Genomic DNA, 22,527 nt, shown 5'->3' with positions numbered 1-22,527 from the left:
ACACAGCATGGTGCACAAATCCAGAATTGAACGTCAGGGCTGTTACAAAGAATTAAACGTCTGTCTCCAATTGTGTGTGTGTGTGTGTGTGTGTGTGTGTGTGTGTGTGTGTGTGTGTGTGTGTGTGTGTGTGTGTGTGTGTGTGTGTATAGAAGTACAACAATGACTGGTGGATAGGGCGTCTGGTAAAGGAAGGCTGTGGCATTGGGTTTATTCCCAGCCCTTTAAAACTGGAGAGCATCCGCCTGCAACAAGACCAGAAGAGGGGGCGCTTCCATGGGTGAGTGTGTGCACGAGTGTGCACGTGCGCGAGTGTGCGCGAGTGCGTGCGCTAGTGTGTGTGTGAGCGCGCGCGAGTGTGTGTGCGCACAAGTGTGTGTGTGTGTGTGCGCGCGCGCATGAGTGTGTGTGTGTGTGTGTGTGTGTGTGTGTGTGTGTGTGTGTGTGTGTGTGTGTGTGTGTGTGTGTGTGTGTGTGTGTGTGTGTGTGTGTGTGTGTGGGCGGGCTCCAGCCTAAGACTTCAGCCTAAGAGGATTAAGTGTTCAGTCCGCCTACTCTGAGACAACATTTAGTTTCGAGCCTTGTCAAAGTTTTCAAGTGTCTTGTGTTTTGTTTCCCTGCCCTTCTGTGGTCTCAGCTGTGTCTTTTTCCTGTGTTTCAGTTTTCTATGACTTCCTTCATTCCGGGTTTAATTATTGCTTATTTTTATCTAGTGTGGGGTTCCTTGTTTGAGTTCTTTGCTTGCCTCTAGCCTTTGATTTAGCATTTCTGTTGGTTTCGTGTTTGTTCTTTGTCCTGATGGACTTAAAGGACGTTCTCATGCGCCTCCTGCTTCGTTGAGTATGCAACCAGCCGCAGTGTTACACCGAAAGACATTTTGCCATTTAATAATTTGGGATATAAAAACGATCATGACCCAAACACCCCAAGGCTCTTAAAGGCAAAGCACGCGTCATGTCATTTGACATTTACAGTGACTAATTTCATTTCTGTGGGCATTGTTTTTATTCCATTACACTACAAACCATTTGGTTTTAGTGCAAAAATCCTGTGCAGTTGTTTTAAATAAAAGAAATAAAAGATTGTTAAATAAAAGAACATTTTTCTATAAACCATGTTATCTTAGATTGTAATTATTAGATTAACTCAGAGTAATCTTAAACTTGTATTGTTAGGTCTTGCATCCATGCAAATCCAGACTAGGATTTTTCAGTTATACTAATGGGCAATAATGAATTAAAGCTTGTTATTACCAGATAAAACTCTCTGGATGGAAAGTAGCTCAGACTTGACGCCAGCATCCGTGATCTTGTGTACTCTCCGTTGAGTCATGCACTAGTCATACCTCATTTCAAATATTTTTGTGGCTTTGCGCAAAGCTTAATTTTACTTTGGCAGTAATGACTGTCATCATAAGTGTTTTCAGTTCTGTGTTGTGTTTTGGTTCACCTCAGTTGTTAAAGGAACCTCTGACCTATGCCGCATCGTCCTCAGTTTGTATTCATAATTGTATTTTCCCTGGACTCGGACTCGCTTGGTTAGGTCATGCAGGAATCTCAGCGTGACTAAGAGTGTGCTGTGCTGTGTGTTGCGTTCCCAACAGGAAGTCCAGTGGGAACTCCTCATCCAGTCTTGGAGAGATGGTGTCCGGGTCCTTCAAACCCAATCCTCCCTCAGCAGGTAAGCGCCGTGGTTACAGGACCTTTCGTGACATCTGGACTTTGACTGTCCTGCTTTTGTTCAGGATGAAATGTGTTTGACTGATAGTTGGAGTAGGTTGTTTAAAAGCATGACCAAAGTGTAGCAGAGGTGCATGAGACAGTGATGTAAATCACCATATGGTCATTTTATTGCCTTTTTTCATGGTTACTTTTCGTGGTGATTTACAAGTTTTTCGTTCTCTTTTTTTCCACAGCTAAACAGAAGCAAAAAGCGGTACGTAATGCTTCTGAAAAAGGGGGAACGTTTTCCATCACGAACTTTAGCAAATGGCCAAATTTAGCCTACAGCTCCTAAGGCCTTCCTCCTGTGTCATTAAGAGCTCAGCAGTGACGACACGCAGCATATCGGAGAGCCCTGTACGTGGCCGTGATTGGGCTCGACTAAACAGATATGTAATGTTGCAGGCAGAACACGTTCCTCCTTACGACGTCGTCCCCTCCATGAGGCCAGTGGTGCTTGTCGGACCATCACTAAAGGGGTACGAGGTAAGGATCCTCTCCTGAGATGTTCCCGCTGTATGGATATTTAGACCAGTTAAAGGGATCCCAGAGAGAACAGGAGAGAACATCTTCCTTTAAGCGCAGAAGCAGAACGGGGGAGGGACCTTGGGTTGTCACCGAATAGCAGTCATGTTCTCCACATTGTGTTGCCAAGGCAACCACCTTCTGGGTACAGAACGCCATAGTCTCAAAAGTGGAGCATGTTTTGAAATTAGAAGGAGAGACAGAATCAACAAACAGACCCAGATATCACTGTGACAAGAATATATCTGCAAGAAGACATGTTGTTGGAGAAAACGCCGGAGATCTTGCGGCTTGGTTTCCGATTGCACTCCAGCCTGAAAAAGAGAAGAAAGAATGCGTGAGGAAAGATGAGAAGAGAATTGTTATGAATTTAGAGGGGCAGACGGTACTACGACTGCAAATCCCCAGAGCAGGATTAGCACCTACAGTGCTGAATTATCTCCTGTGCCCCACTGGCCATATGTAAATATTATAGGTGTGAACTCAGCAGGATCAGGGTTAGGGTACTCACCAGCATGCTCCACAGCTCAGCCTCGGCTGCATAGATATGCTCACATGTAATTACTACTCTGATCTGTCTGTGGCATTTTTGCTTAAGAAGACAGTTGATATTTTGCCTAAAGTAACGTATAAACCTGCAAGCGTAGGTGTTGGGGAAACATTACAATGTTTGTCTAGAAATAAAGATTGTTTTAATATGTGTGGCCAAGAATAATGAATGTGAATGGATCTTTTTGTGTAATCTAAGAGGCATCTAATAGCCCTGTGCTTTTTATCTTTTGAGAGGAAACATTATTCTTAATGAACCATTACTGTAAATGACAGGAGGTAGCCACAGTTTGTTGTAAGGAATCCTTCGAATGTTTGCCTAATTATTTACAGTGAAATACAGTATAATCTCATTCGACAGGCAAATGCTTTCCCTAAGTATTTCAGTACTGATTGTAGGATTATTGGTCATAAATGGGTTGCTGTAGGCACAGACTGTTCCCCTGGCATCAAGTCTGTTCCATGGTGGACATTAGTAGTTTGAGGTGGTTTGCTAATATTTAGAGTCAGCACAAAGCAGAATGGTTTGGCAGAAAGAGTTCATTTGCTGTTGTGTGTGGGTATCACTGATGAGCAGCAGTATCACTGATCATCTTGAAAAATATTATCATCTGACAATGAATACACATAAATACATAACCAGAAACAATTGTGAAGCTGGGCTCGTCCTAAGTACGGTCTTTAAGGATTAAATCTGGGGCAAATTTAAATGAAAAGATGATCAGAAGTACTCTGGTCAATACATGAGCAAAGAGGGATTTTAAAATGTATGTAAGAACAAACAGCTATGCTAAAGGCTGTACTGTTAAAATGACACATCAGAGAAACCTCTTTAAATGTTTTGATCACACCGCCAGGTTCAGATTCCTTTAAGGAACATACCATAGTATTCTGCTTTCTCCTTGTGTCTGTGATGCTACAGTAGTATACATACTATACTGCTGTACTGTATATATTCTGCAGACTGCATGCAGTTGCTATTCTGTATATATACTACTCCACTGACATTCTTTTCGTTCTTTTCTCCCTCCATCTCCCACTATCATCAAACGCATCTCTTCCTCTCCACCTGGGGGTTTGTGCTCAGGTGACAGATATGATGCAGAAAGCCCTCTTTGACTTCCTGAAGCACAGGTTTGATGGAAGGTGAGGCTTGGCCTTCCCAGCGAGGCCCGTTTGGCTCCAGCTGTGTCTTTGCTCTGCATTGTGGAAGAGGCGTACGCTCTCCTTTTCAATGCATGGTGTTTGGGGTTTTTGTTTTTGCAAACACAGGATATCCATCACCAGGGTGACAGCAGACATCTCCTTAGCCAAAAGATCTGTACTGAACAACCCCAGCAAGAGGGCCATCATCGAAAGGTCTAACACCAGGTCAAATCTGGGTATGTTTTCATCTCCTTCTGGCATGTTTATACAGACGCTTTTAAGGACCTACCTGTGTGTCCCAACCGTAGAAATCCACAGAAATGCTCATTTCTCCCTCTCAGCTGAAGTTCAGAGTGAGATCGAGAGGATATTTGAGCTGGCTAGGTCTCTTCAGCTGGTTGTGCTGGATGCAGATACAATCAACCACCCAGCACAGCTCATCAAGACCTCATTAGCACCCGTTATCATCCATGTCAAAGTATCTTCTCCCAAGGTAACAAACGCACGGCGGTCGGCGATCCGTGGTGGAACCGGCTGCACTCCTTCTGAAGTGAAGGCGGGTCACTTCTCTCAGTACGAGAGCTAATGCCTTGCTGCCCTCTCCCGGTCCGAAATCACATGCAATTCGCTGGCCAAATATGTTGACGTTGCTTGAACGCCTTTTCCATTTTTTAGTATTTGTAGATTCTAAAAGACGCAGCTTGCATTGAATGATTAGCCGCATTTTTGTAAAACCTTGGGGTCGTTTATGGTTATTTCTGTGTCAACAGGTCTTGCAGCGACTGATCAAATCACGTGGGAAGTCACAGAGCAAACATCTAAACGTGCAGCTGGTGGCGGCAGACAAATTGGCTCAGTGTCCTCCAGTCAGTTTGCGAACACTACGTCACACAGAAACAATTACATTCGCTTCACTGGCTCCCTCTACAGTGGCCACCATTTATTTCCATGCTCATCTGTCCCAATCCAGGAGATGTTTGACGTCATCCTGGACGAGAACCAGCTGGAGGACGCTTGCGAGCACCTGGCGGAGTACCTGGAGGCGTACTGGCGGGCGACACACACCTCCCTGAGCGTTCCGCTGAACCCCCTGCTGGGCCAGAACCTGGGATCCACTGCCCTCTCGCCGTACCCCACAGCCATGTCCACTCTGCAGGTCGGCTTGCAAAGAGAGCACCTGCACGGCTCCGATAGTCAGCATGGCTCGAGTAAAAGGGGGCATTCGTAAAAAGAAAAAAATAATAATACATTTCCGCGTTGCCGTCAACAGGGTCAAAGAAACAGAAACAGCAATCACGCCGGCGACAACTCCCCGGTGGAACGGCGCAGCCTGATGACCTCGGACGAGAACTTCCACAACAGTGAGCGCCAGCGGAAGAACCGCAACCGGCTGTCGTCCTGCTCACAGCCCAGCCGCGACCACTATCCGCTGGTGGAGGAGAACTACCAAGACCCCTACCCGGATACATACAGACCCCACCGCAGCCGTGGCTCCCCTGGGGGCTACAGTAATGACTCCCACCGCAGGCTCTGAAGCTGACGTCCTCCCCAGCCGCGCCTCTGGAGCCCGAGTATCGTCGTGTTTGTCCTTTTCTGAAGTGTAGTAACCTCTATTCCTTTTGGCACTGGTTCCCACCAGGAGGAAGTCCCTCATCATAGAGCTTGGTGTACTTGCCCTTGCGTTATGAGCCTGTTGTCTGCAAAACGTTTGTTAAAGCATCCGAAGGTGCAGAATTCCGCGATTAAAACACATCCCAGCAAGAGAGGGAAATCGCGGTACAGGCCGGGCTGCGGCTCGCTGTCCGGCACCTTGATTTAACTCTGCGAAGGTGCAAACCAGAGGCCTCCCGGCTCCCGCGGGCCGTGGTGCCTGTGCGTTTGTAGGGTCAGTAGCAGGAATTTTTGCTCGAGCCCAGAGCCAGCATGCAGAAACGCCACAGCGCCAGGAGCCATCGCTATACAGATAGCCTTTGTTGCACGTTTGCAGTAGCGTCCAGAGGCAGAATGCCATTTTCCGGAGTGTGCCAAATGTCCAGAGTTGGTCCTCGTTCTGACCTCAGTCCTCCAAAGCCAGTCCACTTCTCAGAGAAGCATATTACAACCCTCACAGCTGAGAACATGCGAGCACCCTCACTCATTTTAACCCTTAAGATTTGTTGTGACAATTAAGTCAAATATCAAAGATTATGAATTAGACTTTTACTAGACAGAAAATTCATTATGTTTCCCAAGTTGCATCCTAAATTTATAATGTATAATTCTGAGTTGGTGTTTTTTGAATATTCTGATATTTGGCAGAAGAAAAAGCAGTTTGACCTGATAATAATCCTGTTGAGTCTGAATTAGCCTGAGAGAATAATTCAGACCATCTTCAGGATTTCACCTTATTTTGTTACTCTCGGTCCTGTTAGTACCATGGAGTATGAGGAATCAAAGATCAAATTCTATACAGAGCAGAGAGGTCATATCATTGCTTACAAAATACTTATATAACATAAAATACCAAAAATACAATTTGAGAGCCCAGTCAGTCAGTTTGTCCCGTTTCTTTGGAGCCTGACTTTGGATTGCCCAATGTGTGTCAGTTAACTGTCATATTAATTATTTTACGACAGTCACAATTTTTCCCAAGTTTATTTTGTCGTTACGTGTCAGAAATAAGCATTGTTTGGCCAGATATTTGAAAAAAAAAAAAGCATCTTGTCAAGCAATAGGCACAGTTGGTGTGACAAGCTGAATGTAGGGACATAGTTTTAAACGTGATTTTTCTGTACCTACTTTTGATAGAACAAAGCCCAAGTCAGTATGTTCTTGATGCTGAACACTGGTAGGCTGCTGTGTAGATTAATGATGCTAACGTCACGTGCTTTCTAAGCCTAGAGAAGAGTACTGTATGACAGGTGTAATAGAAATAGCATATTTTGTAATATGAATGTACACTGGGAATTACTTAACAGTAGAATGGAGTCAGATTGAACAATACCGTTAGTAGAAAGCAGGCAATCTAGATTTGGCATTAAAATGCTCTTTTATGATAAGCAAAAATGGATGTTTCTCCTTTTAGGTCTAGAGTGGTCTAACATGCATCTGGGGTACAGTAATGGAGAAATGGGTAGATTATTTCATTAAGAAGTGTATAATACTGTTTAACCTTAGACGCTGCAACCACACAGAAATGTCCTTCTTTTCGACAGTGGTTGATCGTGCATGTTGGTGACTATAATGCTCTGTGCAGCATAACTACCTACAACGTACTAGTAATGTGGCCTATATATGCTGTTTACTGCTCCTTTAGCTACTATATTTGATTTTGTTTTGTCTTATGCGAGCACCCTCTGTTTTATCCAGCGCATAACCATTGGTCATGGTGTTCAGAACTGAGAAGCTGGTGATTAGTCAGTGGTAGATAACTGTACAAAGTTTATTCTTCCAGTGAGGTCAGCAAACGTGCACTAAGCGATTTCCACAACTGAGCCAATTTACTACAGTGCAGTTTAGTAAATGTGTCCTCGCTGTACTGCCACTAGCGGCCGCGTTCTGACTGGCATAAACTACAGTAGTCCACACTGGGTTCAGACTGTAATTTACTATGAAGTACTGCACATGTGCAATGTCATGCCTTTTCATGGGGCCTTGTGGACACACAGGTAATTAAAAAAAACTGTAAGACTCAACAATGTCATGAATATGCTGGAAATAACTGACTTACTACAGGAAATACTTTCTTTCAGAGATATAAAATTTCTGTTTTATATATTATATATCCCTATATTCTATATTATAAAAATATATTAGTTGCACTGCAATATTTATCATACGTTGTTACTTATCACACCTTTAGGCTTGTGTGACCACTGACCTGCTTTTAATGTATAGTGCACTTCTAAGTCCCTTTTAGTCCGTTTTAGTGAGAGGGTATGGACATACATTTGTTTGCTCCTTTTCATTCTGGAGAATTTTCTAAGGACCTAAAATATACTTGTAAAGCCAAGGTGCTATTTTGTGCACATCGATCTGTTAGAATGTTTCGGTTCAGTAGTCGGTAATGGAAAGATTTCTTCTAGGGCAAAAATCATCCAGGATGCATGGAATTAACAAGAAATGAATCAGAAAATATCGTATACTGCAAACAAATATTTTGGTTCAAATACTGAATTGAATTATTTAAGAGCAACGTTATTATTGATTAAAGCCCCTGTTGGTTATATTGATGTTTAACTGTATGCCTGTTACGTATTGTAGCTAATGCTCAGGGTTCCTAATATTGTGCCACAAGTTTGTGACATATTGTGTTAATCTCAGACACGTTTTTACCACGTTTTCTGGTCCATATGTTTGATTGTAGTGTTACGCAGTAACACGTAGTAAACGTATCCTCTGTGTAGTTTTGTGTCATTCAGTGCATTGTTTCACATGCTTTTATTTTCGTTTATGGCTATGCCTTAACTTTTACATAACCTTTTTTTGCAAGCCGTTATGGATGGTGTCATGTTCTTATGTCATTATTAGATTTCTTGGTTGGAGATCATTAAATCGTTTTCTTAATGTTATGTACTGGCAGACAAAAGTCTAAATAAAACTCTTCCAAATGCAGTCTACATAATTTTAGGTTATAATGATGCGTGACGCAACGCTGCGCTGCTCTGTACGGGGCGCTTCTGCTTGGCGTGGGCCGCTGTTCATTTGTGGGAAGTCATGTCGGTAATACCGAGGGATAAATATGGAATCGTAGTAGAATTTCCTATGCAAATGTGTACAGTGCTGCATGCTGATGCTTTACGCTTTATGCTGCACGCTACGCGGTCCAGAAAGCGCGTCTTTATTTTTGTGAAGGGTGACGTTCAAGAGTAATGCAAGACTGCATGCGTTATACTCCATTTTGATTCATCCAGTCAATGGAGGCTGGTATGTTCTATGTCATAACATGAACTGAGCTGCATCTGTTTGATGTTTTCTTTCGTAAAATAAATGGAAACCTTTAGGACCTTGTAGCCTGTGATGTCATGTTCCTAGTGAGGTTTTGCTGTGCACCAACCTGTGCAAGTCGCATCGCTGTCATTTCATCTGTTACATCCTATCTGTACACTATGCCCGACTATCACTGGCACTTGTGACAAAACAGCTCCAGTATAAACAACCAGCTGTTCTGCTTTCGTCCATTCAGTGTTCATTGCTAAAACTGCCTCTCCGCACTATTCCTACCTGAATCTTTGCACTTTTAACGACCTCTAGCACCATCTAGCGTTGATTCTTTGTTAATGCATGTCTAGGTGCGCTAATATATTTTTCTTTTTCATCCTCTTGGTGAACAAGGGACCGGCGCTGATCGAGTCTGATCATCCACGGTCATATTTCCCATTAGTCATTATATGGACAACCACGAGATGGGAAGGTTGCCCTGAAATGTGCTCAAAGAAGCAGAGGAGAGCAGTTATCACCTTACTGACCTCAGACCCCCAGTCTTTCATTCCAGTTCATTCATTCATATCTTTATAGCGGTTTAATTATGAATGGGGCATGACGGTATTATGCTGGCTGATGTGAAAGGTGTGTGATTGCTGTCTTAACCATCACATCATGCACTAAAGAGGAACGGGGGTGTGGGTGGATGGGGGTTGTTTCTACTGCCTGCTCAGCCTCGTGGAGGGTTAATTAAGTGTATTAATTCAGAATGCAGCTCCAGTGGAGAGTTGTGCTCATGAGTCAGCACAGTGAAGAACAGAGTGAAGTGAACACTCTGTTAGCCCTGAATTAAATGCAACTTGCCATTTGGTGTAAATACAATTTATTTGTAGTGCCAGTCCAAGTATCTTAATAGACTAAATGTAAGTTCATATCGGTCAAGTTTCTTATCGGCAAAAGATAAATGTGAAGTAGCACTAAAACATATGATAACAGATTTTCCTTTTTACTGTACATTTGGAGAGAATCACTTGTAAACTAACAAAGGTTCAAAGAGCTAAACTTCATTTGTTCTTGTATGGTATACTGATTTGTTTTGCCTCTTTGAAAAACATTCACGTTTTCATGTCAGGCTTGCCACGGACAATAAATATATAGTAAAACTTTAGCACTGTCCAACCAATGTTACTCACAGACAGTGTTCTATGATTAGAGTGTGCTTGGTTTCACTGCAGGCCCTGGCTCTAGCGAAACCTCAGACTCCTTGGTCATAGCGCCCTCTTTAGGCTTGGCTGTCTTTTCACTCTGAGTGCGATTATACTTCTCCCTGTCCAGTGCATTCTCCATCTCTGTGTAGTAGTCCAGGGCTTTCCTCACCGGGTCGATGATCTGTTGGACACAAACATGTTAAACCCAGTCTGCATTGTAGAGGCCTCATTTCCATGCGCAACCTAGATGTCCTTGGCGCTTTATGGTACCCATACTCATCCTCACCTCAAGGCAGGGAAAGAGATTGGTCAGCTCGATGAAGCGAGGGAACAGGACAAAGCAGATGAAGGCCGTCTGAGAGGAAGGCTTGGTCACCTTGTGTCGGTCCATGAACGGTGTGACCGGTAGTCCCAGCTTCTCCATGTCACTCTACGCAGTTTAAAAAGAAAAGAAAAACAAGCAACAGCTAGCGTTAGCATGCAGCTGACGACCTGATTCGGCGGGTACACTTACCACACGCTGACACTGTGGGAATGTTCCTACTCTCAAAAAAAAAAGGAAAAAAAAGAAAAATCAAGCAAACATCTTTGTATATAAGAAATGGTTTTGTCAGATGTGACCTGGTTGAATAACTCCTGCAGCAAGCAGTCCAGCCAGAGGTCCAGCCAGGGCTCCAGTCAGGGCTCCAGCCAGAGGTCCAGCCAGGTCCAGCCAGGGACCTACAGCAAGGCTTGGGTAACGTGTCTCTTCTTCAGTGGCCACGTGCAGTTACTCCTGACTCTGTCTCCCTTTTTTGAGTTGTAGCAAACGAATCTGCTCTTACCACATCCCTGTGATACTTGGCACTGAAGTCAAACATGGGCAGAATGGTTTTAAACTTGTTGAGGATCTCGGTATGCCTGCTCATGTCTGTGGCCAGGATGCACCTGAGGACAACATAGTCAAAGCTTTGGCCTGTGGTGTTGGTAGCTGAGTTAATGTGGCCTTGAACTGGGAATAGTGGATCATACTTAATGATTCTCTCTCTTCTCCTCTTGTATTGCTCTGTTGTCAGGTTCCGGAAAATGTTGCTTTCAGTCTAAAAGAGATGTAAATCAAACCTCAGACCTTTAAAGGTTTAAACATAATTCATTTTTAATTATTTCACACATTCATTCTCTCTTGTGTAATGTATTCTTGTATTTAAGTACATTTAACTCTACTTGACTTAAATCAGTTCTGTGTAGATGTACTGAACAGGGAATAAACCACTATAAGATCTTCAGAGAAATTTGATGCTATGGTATTTGCGTCAAATTCTAAGCCAGGCAGTGAGCTACCTTCTCCAGGATCTCAAATGCTACAGCACAATGATGGTTCTCCAAAGGTGAGATGTCATTGTACCTCAGGGCGAGTTCGGTGCGGCCATTGATCTAAAAAATAACATGATATCATCACTGCATCACCTGTAAGTGAGAAATAACTACAGCCCAGTCAAGACAAAATGCCTCGGTGCTTTTTATGCGCTTTTAAGCAGGGCATTGTACTTCTCAAATTAATGTTTCAACATAAAGTGCATTACTTCAGCAGAAAGGAGTATACTAAGACATCTGTCTCACCTGGTAGGCGCTGTTGTAGCCTCTGTGGTCTAGGTCGTGACAGACAGCTGAGGTCAGCATGATTAAGAGATCCATATCGTCAGTCTTACTCCTCAGATCTGTTAGCCATATGAGTCCATACATCTGCCAAGAGACGCGCCAGGGAGTCGGACAGGTAACAGGCATTAGGTCCTGGTCTCTAGTCACAGCTCAGAAAACGCTGGAGTTGATTAGACAAAGCGGGATTGCTATCTGGACTCAATGCCCTTCTCTGACCGTTCAGTTCCTGTGCATTGTAACATATGCAGCTTCCAGAAACAAAATACGTTAAAGGTCAAAGTTTAATTTAGATTATGGTGTAATATCAGTGAACTAAAAATATGTAAAATTATTAAGAATTGTGTTTTTATGTTAAAGTGTAGTCTGAATTATCTCAAGGTCCTTCCCCTAACTAGAAATCAAAATGTGATTGTGGATAATTAAACGACTCAGAAGGAAATCAAGATAATCTGACTGTATTCCTTTTTAACCCCTCATCCTCTCTTCTTCTTTCTCACTTTCTCACGTTCTCTTTCTCACTTTCGCTCTCTTTTTCGCTCTCATTCTGTCTCTGTCGCTCTCTCTCTCTCACCATCTGCGTGACACAGAAGCAGTGTTTGAAGTTGTGGAAGGGGATGTTGTTGTAGCGCTTGTAGACCTCATAGAGGAACTGCTGCAGCACGTCTAGCTCTATGTTGAAGGTGGAGATGAAGTCCAGGTCTGTGTACATCACCTGTAGCAACACCAAGATCTCTGCATCCTCCCATTGCCTACACATACACACACACACACACACACACACACACACACACACACACAATGAGAACTGCTGAGTTTTGGCGCCTACACACATCACCTTTATTACTCCAATAGGGGTCTTTTTGACAGAGACACCAGGCTGACACACATTCATATCCTCTCTGCTGGTCTGTGTTCGTATCTCTGGAGAACCTGCATCCTGTTCTGTGCAACTGAAAGGCCTGGGTTCAAAAACTAAGTCAGAAAACCACAGCATAAATTCACTCTTCAAAGCCCATAGCCTTGTGATCTGTTCAGAAAGCCTTCTATTGATTGGTAAGCCCCAGAATCAGCCATTCATATTGATATGAGTCCTTTCGGACAGATGAAAGGACTGAATCTCATCCGGCCCCTTTATGCTCTGCAAAAGGTCTGTGCTTCACATCAGTAACGAAGGACCATGCAAGCATAACAGGCACTGAACTCAGTTCTTGGACTTGGTTAGGCTGATGGTGTTTAATATTTTTAGCACCTTCTGTCTAGAGAAGAATATTTAACTAGAAAATCACAGTAAACGATTTGATATATCTTGAAGGATAGCAAAATAACACGTTGTATGATGCTTTATTTGCACCCATTTAACCCATTTAAAAGCATTCTCTTGCTGCTATGCCAGAGAGCTGGCTCTTTGGTAAGAGGTCTTTGGTTCAGTGCTAAGAGCTCACATTTCACCCCTCTCAGATCTGTGATCAAGTCGTGAGTAGGGTGGCTGCCTTCAGCCTACATTAAACATGTCAGAAGTGGGATAGCAGTGAAGCCATGAGGAGTGTGCCCCAGGTTGATGTACCCCCCCTGCTGTGAGGGGACCCCCGGGGCCATGGGGACATTGAGATGGAGACGGTCACTCTCTGAAGGGGAGGATGTTGAGATGGAGACAGTCACTCTCTGAAGGGGAGGATGTTGAGATGGAGACGGTCACTCTCTGAAGGGGAGGATGTTGAGATGGAGACGGTCACTCTCTGAAGGGGAGAATGTTGAGATGGAGACGGTCACTCTCTGAAGGGGAGGATGTTGAGATGGAGACGGTCACTCTCTGAAGGGGAGGATGTTGAGATGGAGACGGTCACTCTCTGAAGGGGAGGATGTTGAGATGGAGACGGTCACTCTCTGAAGGGGAGGATGTTGTGATGGAGACGGTCACTCTCTGAAGGGGAGGATGTTGAGATGGAGACGGTCACTCTCTGAAGGGGAGGATGTTGAGATGGAGACGGTCACTCTCTGAAGGGGAGGATGTTGTGATGGAGACGGTCACTCTCTGAAGGGGAGGATGTTGAGATGGAGACAGTCACTCTCTGAAGGGGAGGATGTTGAGATGGAGACAGTCACTCTCTGAAGGGGAGGATGTTGTGATGGAGACGGTCACTCTCTGAAGGGGAGGATGTTGAGATGGAGACGGTCGCTCTCTGAAGGGGAGGATGTTGAGATGGAGACGGTCACTTAGGAGGTTAAATGGCTGCTATGCTAGTGGTCATTGCTTGTGTTTACCTCCCGTCAGACCTGTGTTCAAGTCGTGGGCAGGGTGGCTGCGTTCAACCTTCATTACATCATATTAAATAAGAACTCACCAGTTGTCAAACGTAGGTGTCTTAAGGTATTCCTTTCACTTCCTCAGAGACCTCCAGGAAACTATGAGAAGACAGTTATTGTTAAATATTTGAAGGATGTAACTAACCTTTTCCTTCTAGCAGAGTGACTGCCAGTCAAACAAACCCCCTCACCTCATCTGGAGGAACTTTTCCTTCACGTGTTCACACTCTTCGTGTGTCTTGCGTCGTGTTCGTTTGTGGTAAAATGGTGAGGGTTTGTGGGTGCTTACATTGAGCTCTTTAAATAGGCCCAGCCAGCTCAGGTCCTCCACACTCTAAAGAGAAACATGGACACAGTGAAGAACCGAGTCAGGGATACAAACAGAACCGAGTCAGGGCCACAAACAGAACCGAGTCAGGGCCACAAATAGACCCCGAGTCAGGTACACAAACAGACCCCGAGTCAGGTACACAAACAGAACCGAATCAGGGTCACAAACAGAACCGAGTCAGAGACACAAACAGAACAGTGTCAGGGTCACAAACAGAACCGAGTCAGGGTCACAAACAGAACCGAGTCAGGGATACAAACAGAACCGAGTCAGGGTCACAAACAGAACCGAGTCAGGGATACAAACAGAACCGAGTCAGGGACATAAACAGAACTGAGTCAGTTACACAAACAGAACCGAGTCAGGGATACAAACAGAACCGAGTCAGGGATACAAACAGAACCGAGTCAGTTACACAAACAGACCCCGAGTCAGGTACACAAACAGAACCGAGTCAGGGTCACAAACAGAACCGAGTCAGGGATACAAACAGAACCGAGTCAGGGTCACAAACAGAACCGAGTCAGGGTCACAAACAGAACTGAGTCAGTTACACAAACAGACCCCGAGTCAGGTACACAAACAGAACCGAGTCAGGGTCACAAACAGAACCGAGTCAGGGTCACAAACAGAACCGAGGAGAAAGTCAGGATCAGGTGCACAAGATGTCCTTTATTTACCAGGGGAAAATATAAAAAGAACAAAGATCGTAACAAAGACTATCTAAAGATAGTTTACTAGGGCTCCAGGGCTCTTTCTGCCTTAGCAGTGAGTGGAATAACATTTAAATACTGGCTTTTGTGGATTATTAAGGATGCAGACAGCACTGGACCAGACTAAGGAACGTGTGCGTGAGTCTGCATGTCTACCTCAAGCTTTTGTCTGAATGACTCCTCTCACCAGTTTCAACAAGAATCTTCTTCTCTATGCTTTGTGACCTAATCGAAAAGGAGTTAAGACTGGATACAAAAATACATTTTCCAAAGACGGGTTTTGGATTTTGTTATTTCTCACTGATTCCAATTTCCAGAAAAGAAAAAAACAACATTTGTACCTGCAGTGTTGTAAGTTTAACTCATACTTACCTTTTCTCCATGGAAGCTAAATCAAAGCCCAGTGCCACTGCTCACTTGGTACCTGCAACATACCATAGCCATGGTTTTACTATTCTCCTTAACTTCCTATATACATTTAAATGCATATCCAATCTAAATATGTACAATTTCATGACTACAATCCCCAGATGGATTTGCAGTATATAAAGGATGGCTGGATTCTCTAGGCCAACCGTCCATTTACTAGTGGTTTTCAGGCAGAGAATACCTAACGGCTCACTGTTGCAGTCTGCAGCGACCACCTCCAGCTGGTAGCAGGGGGGAGATGTTGGTGTTGTACCGTTTTAGGAAAGCTTGTGGGCCAGCTTCAGCTGCGCATCGGAACAGGTCTGCGATGGTAGCACACAAAAAACCCCAGGCCCGAATCAACACGTGGACACACACCAGTGCACTGCTTGCAACTTTCAAACTGATGAACCTTTGACTGGCTTAAACATAAGACGATTCCTAATCTGTATGCAGATCTTTTTGTTGATTGGATGCTGAAAGATGTGAAGTTTCTGACTGTAACTGATAGGGAAGAGTGTGAGCAGTATGGAAGCATTCTGCTTGGCACAGAACTAGAGGACATCTCCGTCAGCACTGCTGTGGCCCGTGCTGGTGAGGTGTTGAGTGCACTGGCCCGATTTTATCTGCACACATGTGCATCACATGCTTCCTAAATAATTCCCCCACCCTGCACATTTAGTAGTCCTCCCCGAGGGCATGTATTGATGTAAATAAAAACAAAAAGCTGTTCACATCAAGGTGTAGAATACAGCATCCACAAATATATGTAGTATGAGGTCATGTTTGGGAGAGCATCCTTTCTATCATATTTTATGCTGTGCTGATCATGTGTGTTAATAGTCCATCATCACATTAGCATATTCACATCTGAGGGAATCCCATCCCATCTTCTGGGTTACTCTTGCATTAGGAATGCCCATGACGGTGAGAGACTGACTAAACAGCTCTAGCTGTTGTCAGAAGCCTTATTGCTACCACATAAATACATTTGATTTTCTTTTCAAAGAGAATTTTCTTATCATAGAGAAATGCATATAACAAATAACAATATACATTTATAGCATTATGGTTATGAGAAGATAAAAGTGCTATATTTTGGCTGTAGGGAATGCACAACATTATGCAATTTATCTAAACAACATTACCATGCAGAGCAATGAGATAATCATGACAACAATACTGAATATACCCTTACCTTTAACATCTTGTGAGGGGGAGTCAACAGGAAACTCGGCCTGCTCTGGTCTTCCATTCACAGTGAAATAAATGTTTCCATTCCAACCAATGCCTCTTACCCTCACCGCCCGGCTGAATGCGCTATTAACAGTGTAACATGCTGTTTCATGAGGAGCCACTCCACAACTCCTCCTCTGTTCCACTGTTCTGTTCCTTCCAGTCTCTCCCTTCTCTCATAGATATGCAGAAGATTGTTCTAGATTTGGCCCATATTTAATAAGCCACCAAAGATGCTGTAATATAGCATTTTACTGCTCAGTATAGCAGCTCACAGTTTGTTATTAATCATTCATTAATCATTTGAACACTTTTATATAGTCAGTTGACAAACCCGCCACCAGTGAGTAAAAGTGTTGACTGGGGTGCTGCTGGACTGCACACTGAACTCCTTCAAATTCCTTGGCATTCATATCAGTGAAAGCCTCACCTAGTAACACAATACATCTCATCTAATAAAGAAGGCACAGCAATGCTTGTACATCCTGAGAAGGAGGAAGATGTATTATATTAGCTGGAATGGAAGGAATGCGGAATAAGACGTTTACTGTGCATATGACAATAAAACTCCAGGGTAATATTTCATTATTAAGATATATAAATCTGCATAGAGTTCGATTAAATATGAAATTAAAGATAGAAGTAAAGACATCTTACTACAAGGTTAGATCAGTTATAGTCAAAACATGCTAACGCAAAAAAAATAATCTTGCTTTTCTGTATGTTTTGACTGTCAGATTATTTGGAAATTTATCAAATTAACAATGGGAAAGATGGGGAAAATCAGTTTTAATGTTGGATATGCTTTTCTTTATTCATAAAAATAACAACAATCATCATCTCCGGTACTAAAGGTGTCGCTGTGATAGATGTAGACCTCGATGAGGACTTTTATTTTATAAAAAAAAAAGGCCCATCGGTTAGCCGTTGTTGGACGCTGGGCTTCCTCGACCGAGAAACGTGGTGAGCTAGAGGGCTAGCTGGCGTGTCGCTGTAGCAGGGTGTTTATCGACATTATTAGCTATGACGGAAGGCAAGAAAACGTCAAAGCCGGCCAAAAGGTTGCTCGCTCTGAACCCCAGCGAGGATGCCGAGTTCCAGAAAAGAGTGCAGCAAGTGAAAAAACGGCAGAAAACGGTATGACACTGGCGTGCGTTAGCTCGCCGAGTACCTCAGGTGTATGAGCTAGGAAAGGCCAGGTGTGTGTGGCGGGCTCGTTATTAAACCAGTTCTACTGCACCAGGTGAATATGGTGCCTGTTGTGTTTCTGAGCTCCGGAGGTCTTAGTCTGGGCTCAGTAGTCAGATGGGTTAGCTTAGCTAGCTCCAGGCCTTTCCGCTGGTTGGGTTTGCATTGTGCCAGTGTTCGCTTGCTTTTGCCATTTACGTGACCTGGATAGTTAGCGTTTGCGATGTAAAAAAAAAAAAAAAAAATGTATATATATATATATATATATATATATATATATATATATATATATATATATATTAGCCTTAAGATCTTCTGAAAGTCTGCGGATGTCGTGTGAACTCAAAGTTGTTGTTTTCGCCGGCCTGCGCAGGTCCTGAGCCCCGGCGTGGTGTACGTGGGCCACCTGCCCCGTGAGCTGGCCGAGCCACAGCTCAGAGCTTACTTTTCGCAGTTTGGCAGAGTTCTGCGGCTACGATTATCGCGGAGTAAAAAGGTAACCCAGTTATTTTTATTTAAAAATCTTTCAGGGTGTTGTATAAGCTTTCTGAATATTGAAATGGATTTTCAATAATCGAGTAAGAAATGAGCCCTGCCCTTTAACAGCAGGTTTCTATACTGCAATAATAAATGGCAAGTGGCACATTCTGAAAATTATCTTTAGCATGTCTGTTGCTGCAGGTAAGATAATTGTGCCCACAGAAGATGGCACATTAAGCTTATTGCCAGCTAGATGGAGCTGTGCAATGAAACCCATGTGCCTACAGCTGCGATAAGCATCAACGTTTCTACAGCTGTCTCATGATCAGAAATGGCTGAAGCTTTGTGAACCTAAGTATCCTCCTTTCGCAGACGGGTCGCACCAAAGGCTACGCCTTTGTGGAATTTGACTGTGACGAAGTTGCAAAAATTGTGGCAGAGACCATGAACAACTACCTTATGGGGGAGAGGCTGATCAAATGTAAGTAAGACCTGAATTAGACTTCATTTATGACCAAACGATGTCGGATTCTGAAATGAAAGGCCATGTTACTTTGTGGATTGAACAGGTCATGTCATGCCTCCTGAGAAGATCCATGAAAAACTCTTTGTTGGTTGTCAGAAGTTATTTGTGAAGCCCTTCGGACCTGCACGAGCACGCTATAATAGGGGCCACAGCCCAAAAGACATGAACAAACTTACTGGAAAGCTTCTAAGCAAAGAATCCAAGCTTCGGAAAAGACTGGCGTTAAAGGGCATTGACTACGACTTTCCAGGATTTGTTAGTATACAAGCCATTTCATTTCAAATAGGGTTTTGTAGATGCATTATGTGCATTCTTGGCTGAATTGATGACTCTGATGCACTTTCAGGCAGCTCAAGTTTCGGCAAAGAAGGCCCAGTCAGATGCTGATGCATCCACGTGCAGTGAGGTAAGGCCTTTTCCCCACAGACATGCTGTTTCCTCTTCAATACATCAGTATGTTTTCACTGGGTTGCATAAAAATGGTAAGATGATCATTGCTGAGAACTTTTATGACTTTACATCACAAACCCTAGGAGCCAGATTTGAGTATCACTACTCTTTAAGATTTCTTGGCATGGACTGAAAATTACCCCAGTTGTGTCTGTCTTCTGGAGTAAGATAACTGTGCCAACAGCAGCTTGGTACATTTTTGCTTATTGTCAGTTCATGCTGTAACTGCCCAATGAAACCCATGTGCCTACACCCGCATGAAAGTTAAAGATGTGCTTCTACACCTCCGGGTGCTTTTTAATGATTCACGTCTGGTTTGTAGGACACCACGCCTCTCTGCACCCCTTCCGTTTTAGAGAAGAGGAGGACTGTCGCTGCTGAAGAGGATGACGATGACGAGATTGTCCTCAAAACCCAGCCTACATCAGGGAATGATGAAGGCAGTGATGAAAACACGGAGGAGGATGATAAGGATGATGAAGAGGAGGAACATTAAAATAATGGATCATGCCGTGACATTGCTTGATCCTCTGCTCTGTGGAGGGACTAGGTACATGAGGATGACTTCACAAGAGAGTCTTCACAAAACCGTAGCTGTTTGTGTGTGGAGGTTTTTCTGTTCATTTCACAGATGAAAAACTGATGCGCACAGCTAAGGTCCTGGTTGTAATTAATATGGCATAAGGAACCTTCTCATTCAAAACAGAAGTTTATGTGGATGTCTGTGGCTCTTTAATGGCTATGATGTAGCTTCTCAGTTTAGTGCGTTGTTAAAACAACGCAATGCTTTAAACAGTCATTGATCATCAAATATGAAGAAAACAGACCTATAACCTGTAAGATTTTTTTGGGAAGGAGACAGATTTTAAGATGCAAGTTCCAGTTCTTGGAACTGAATAGAACTTGCATTATGTTCATTACATTATTGAAAACAGGACTTGGTGTGCATTACAGTATCCTGTACAGATCAAAGAAGCAGACCAACACATTAATGTGGTATGTGGTTTGGTAACATTTGGAAAAGTTGAAACTCCCTGTACTTTGATGTAATATACTTGCAAACGCTTGATTTAATAGATGTAAGTACTTACATTTAATGTCTAAAATGAGTAGAATTAAGTCATTGCAGGTTTACTGTAAGCATTGGAGTCTCATATAGAGCTATACAGCTTAATGACATGCTAAATGCTTACGTTGCTCGGACCAGCTGACAAGTGCTGACTGATGCATGTGTTGTCAACATATTTACACTTCCTAAATAAAAATGAAAAGAGAATGCAATAAATGTATGCTTTATAGAGTTCTTAAATCTATCTTTCATGTTCTTGTAAAGTGTTTGAAATACTAACTCAACCAAGTAAAGGTTTATATACTTTCTCATAAATCTGTTTCCATGGTGACTTTTTTTTTTTTTTGCAGTTGTCAATATTTTCACCTGTTTAAGTGTTTTATCTTTAATATCTTTTTTTATTTTGTGTTTTCTTGTGTCCTCGGTTACCTTCAGTGATGTGCATAACTAAATTATAGTTGACATTAAAATTGCTTTAGTTGATATCTTTAAGTTATTATAGAACATTTCTCCAGGTAGAATTGGGCATAATGTATGACAGCTGTACAGCGAGCCTGGGTCGGTTAGGATTAGCGTCTGTATTCCGGTATCTCATCGTTTCGGGTAATTTGAAAAGTAAGCACCAGAGGGTGCACGATGTCTTAGTACCTGCACTAGCCGCATCTTTTGATGGGACTTCCCAAGGCAAAAGACTTAATGAACAGTAACTTTTCTTTTACTGTTAATGTCCCCATCCTAACATTCTGCAAAAGTTAAACGCATATACACACGAGAGTGCGGTTGCGTGTGTTTGAGTACAGCTCTATGCTAAAAAAAAAAAAGGTGTTAAGGCATAGAAAAATACAAGTGTTAAAACTAAGTACTTAAAAATAACAACCCGCCTTCAAAACTAACTTGCTTATAATTGCTATAAATATGCCTCTCGAGTATCTAAAAGATTTAAAGAGTCGCCTACTCTGAGCAAACAGGGTAACATAATCACTAGCTGGCTAGAGGTGTTTCACGCATGCGCACATCGAGCCCGTCGTTGTCCGTATAACAGGGCAGCAATAAACCCACTGAGGCGCCTCGGCGACACTGTTTTGCCGCCACTATCCGCAACGTGTATGTTCTCTTAATTATAGAGTAATTAGTATGGTGAGTCTACAAGTTATTATTTTTGACAGGCGTGTCCGCTTGCTCTTGTCTAAAAAGGGGTTCAGTATGCTAGCTGTAGCCGCTGGATGCGTCGGGATCTTTGTGAGCTAGCTAACCGCTGGCAGCTAGCTGCTAACCGCTAACAGTACAGCCGATGTTGAAGTGGCTTCAGCTTTATGGCTGTAGCTTATCTACAGGGACAACGCTGTTCATCGCTGAATTTGTCCAGTTTATTCCAAATGTCCTAAACGGCTATTTATTTATTTTATTGTGTATGGAGGAAACCCGCCACAGTGGCTAGTAAAGCACTTAGCACGTAGCTAGCTTAAGCTAATGCTGACGAGACGCATCATGACACAAAGCAAACCTAATCCTGGCTAGGTTAGTCAGAGAGATGTGCACTTCACTTCGTTATGCTTTGGTTACGTCTCGGCTATTGGAGATGGTCAGCTAGTTACCTCGCAGTGCCCGCCTGCCTTTACAGTTTAATAGAACAGCGAGCAGCGACTGTCTGGTTGGTGTTGTATTGGCCAGCTATGCCTGCGTTAGCTGTTCAGTTACACACACACACACACACACACACACAACACACCTTTCACGGGAGAGGTCGTGTTAAAGAATTTATGCACCATTCACAGATTCTGGTGACAAGATCACACCTAGTTTCGCATTCTCCACAGAAAATCACAACCAATCGTCTTTGTCCAAAGTGTTTTGACTGTAGGCATACATGATGGTAGATGATCTTGTTTGTTTTCCTGTTGCTATGACAGTTATTGTTTGTTGGGATGCTGTAGCTTTTTCTATACTATAAAATACAAACATCTTTCTGTATGTAATTTTGGGCGTTGTATAGGAATATAAATCCCATATAACAACGGTTGTATGGCCAGAAAATAAACTGCTAAATGTTTAAGCATTTAGAGTGACATCTCTTAACCAAGTGGAATGCACCTATATCACAGACTGTGCATGCAAATTGCTTGCTGATCTCTG

At 43.1% G+C, this 22,527-nt stretch overlaps 4 protein-coding genes and 2 non-coding genes across 15 annotated transcripts in view; 5 read left to right on the top strand and 1 right to left on the bottom strand.

The window, feature by feature from the left end:
* The window catches only part of cacnb4a (calcium channel, voltage-dependent, beta 4a subunit), a 28,201-nt gene extending 19,271 nt beyond the window's left edge, over positions 1-8,930 (top strand). For all 3 annotated transcript variants that reach the window (XM_035522787.1, XM_035522788.1, XM_035522789.1), the window contains 10 exons: positions 153-280; positions 1,604-1,680; positions 1,916-1,935; positions 2,127-2,207; positions 3,883-3,941; positions 4,068-4,177; positions 4,283-4,434; positions 4,712-4,807; positions 4,912-5,097; positions 5,212-8,930. In XM_035522787.1, coding sequence (XP_035378680.1) covers positions 153-280; positions 1,604-1,680; positions 1,916-1,935; positions 2,127-2,207; positions 3,883-3,941; positions 4,068-4,177; positions 4,283-4,434; positions 4,712-4,807; positions 4,912-5,097; positions 5,212-5,475 — 1,173 coding nt within the window. In that variant the 3' untranslated portion in view covers positions 5,476-8,930. The remainder of the gene's footprint in view (positions 1-152; positions 281-1,603; positions 1,681-1,915; positions 1,936-2,126; positions 2,208-3,882; positions 3,942-4,067; positions 4,178-4,282; positions 4,435-4,711; positions 4,808-4,911; positions 5,098-5,211) is intronic.
* A 485-nt stretch (positions 8,931-9,415) lies between these two features.
* Positions 9,416-17,128, bottom strand: LOC113591695 (high affinity cGMP-specific 3',5'-cyclic phosphodiesterase 9A). Its single transcript, XM_035522688.1, is given in 18 exon segments — positions 9,416-10,232; positions 10,338-10,481; positions 10,673-10,723; positions 10,825-10,978; positions 11,063-11,130; positions 11,372-11,464; positions 11,651-11,773; positions 12,261-12,438; positions 14,032-14,066; positions 14,068-14,092; positions 14,185-14,327; positions 15,194-15,219; positions 15,222-15,262; positions 15,410-15,461; positions 15,648-15,697; positions 15,699-15,768; positions 16,644-16,765; positions 17,112-17,128. Coding segments are annotated over 18 exon segments (1,572 nt in total). The 3' UTR covers positions 9,416-10,052.
* Positions 17,129-17,602: 474 nt separating this feature from the next.
* Positions 17,603-20,709, top strand: nifk (nucleolar protein interacting with the FHA domain of MKI67). Its single transcript, XM_027032304.2, has 6 exons — positions 17,603-17,818; positions 18,243-18,365; positions 18,722-18,830; positions 18,919-19,130; positions 19,222-19,281; positions 19,648-20,709. The coding sequence occupies exons 1-6, from the start codon at positions 17,705-17,707 to the stop codon at positions 19,819-19,821; spliced, it is 792 nt and encodes a 263-aa protein (XP_026888105.2). The 5' UTR covers positions 17,603-17,704; the 3' UTR covers positions 19,822-20,709.
* Positions 18,512-18,638, top strand: LOC113591696. The gene has a single exon (XR_003412228.1). It is a non-coding gene; the product is annotated as a small nucleolar RNA ACA64 (small nucleolar RNA).
* LOC113591697 lies at positions 19,450-19,580 on the top strand. The gene has a single exon (XR_003412230.2). It is a non-coding gene; the product is annotated as a small nucleolar RNA ACA64 (small nucleolar RNA).
* Positions 20,710-21,417: 708 nt separating the features above from the next.
* clasp1a (cytoplasmic linker associated protein 1a) overlaps positions 21,418-22,527 on the top strand; it is a 55,881-nt gene continuing 54,771 nt past the window's right edge. For 7 of the 8 annotated variants that reach the window (XM_035522779.1, XM_035522782.1, XM_035522776.1 and 4 more), the window contains exon 1: positions 21,424-21,531. The gene's annotated coding sequence lies outside the window, so the exon portion shown is untranslated. Of the gene's footprint in view, positions 21,532-22,527 lie in introns of all 8 variants that reach the window. The other variant, XM_035522775.1, reaches the window with a different exon arrangement.

This window comes from Electrophorus electricus, chromosome 25 (genome assembly GCF_013358815.1).
Source record: "Electrophorus electricus isolate fEleEle1 chromosome 25, fEleEle1.pri, whole genome shotgun sequence".
Classification (NCBI taxonomy): domain Eukaryota; kingdom Metazoa; phylum Chordata; class Actinopteri; order Gymnotiformes; family Gymnotidae; genus Electrophorus; species Electrophorus electricus.
This window is presented reverse-complemented; position numbering and strand designations above follow the sequence as displayed.

What these genes read in the sequence shown, in the direction of transcription:
- nifk (XM_027032304.2), top strand. Translation starts at nt 17,705, where the DNA reads ATGACGGAAGGCAAGAAAACGTCAAAGCCGGCCAAAAGGTTGCTCGCT. An exon ending in TGAAAAAACGGCAGAAAACG is followed by an intron (nt 17,819 to 18,242) that starts GTATGACACTGG and finishes CGGCCTGCGCAG; the next exon opens with GTCCTGAGCCCCGGCGTGGT. An exon ending in GATTATCGCGGAGTAAAAAG is followed by an intron (nt 18,366 to 18,721) that starts GTAACCCAGTTA and finishes CTCCTTTCGCAG; the next exon opens with ACGGGTCGCACCAAAGGCTA.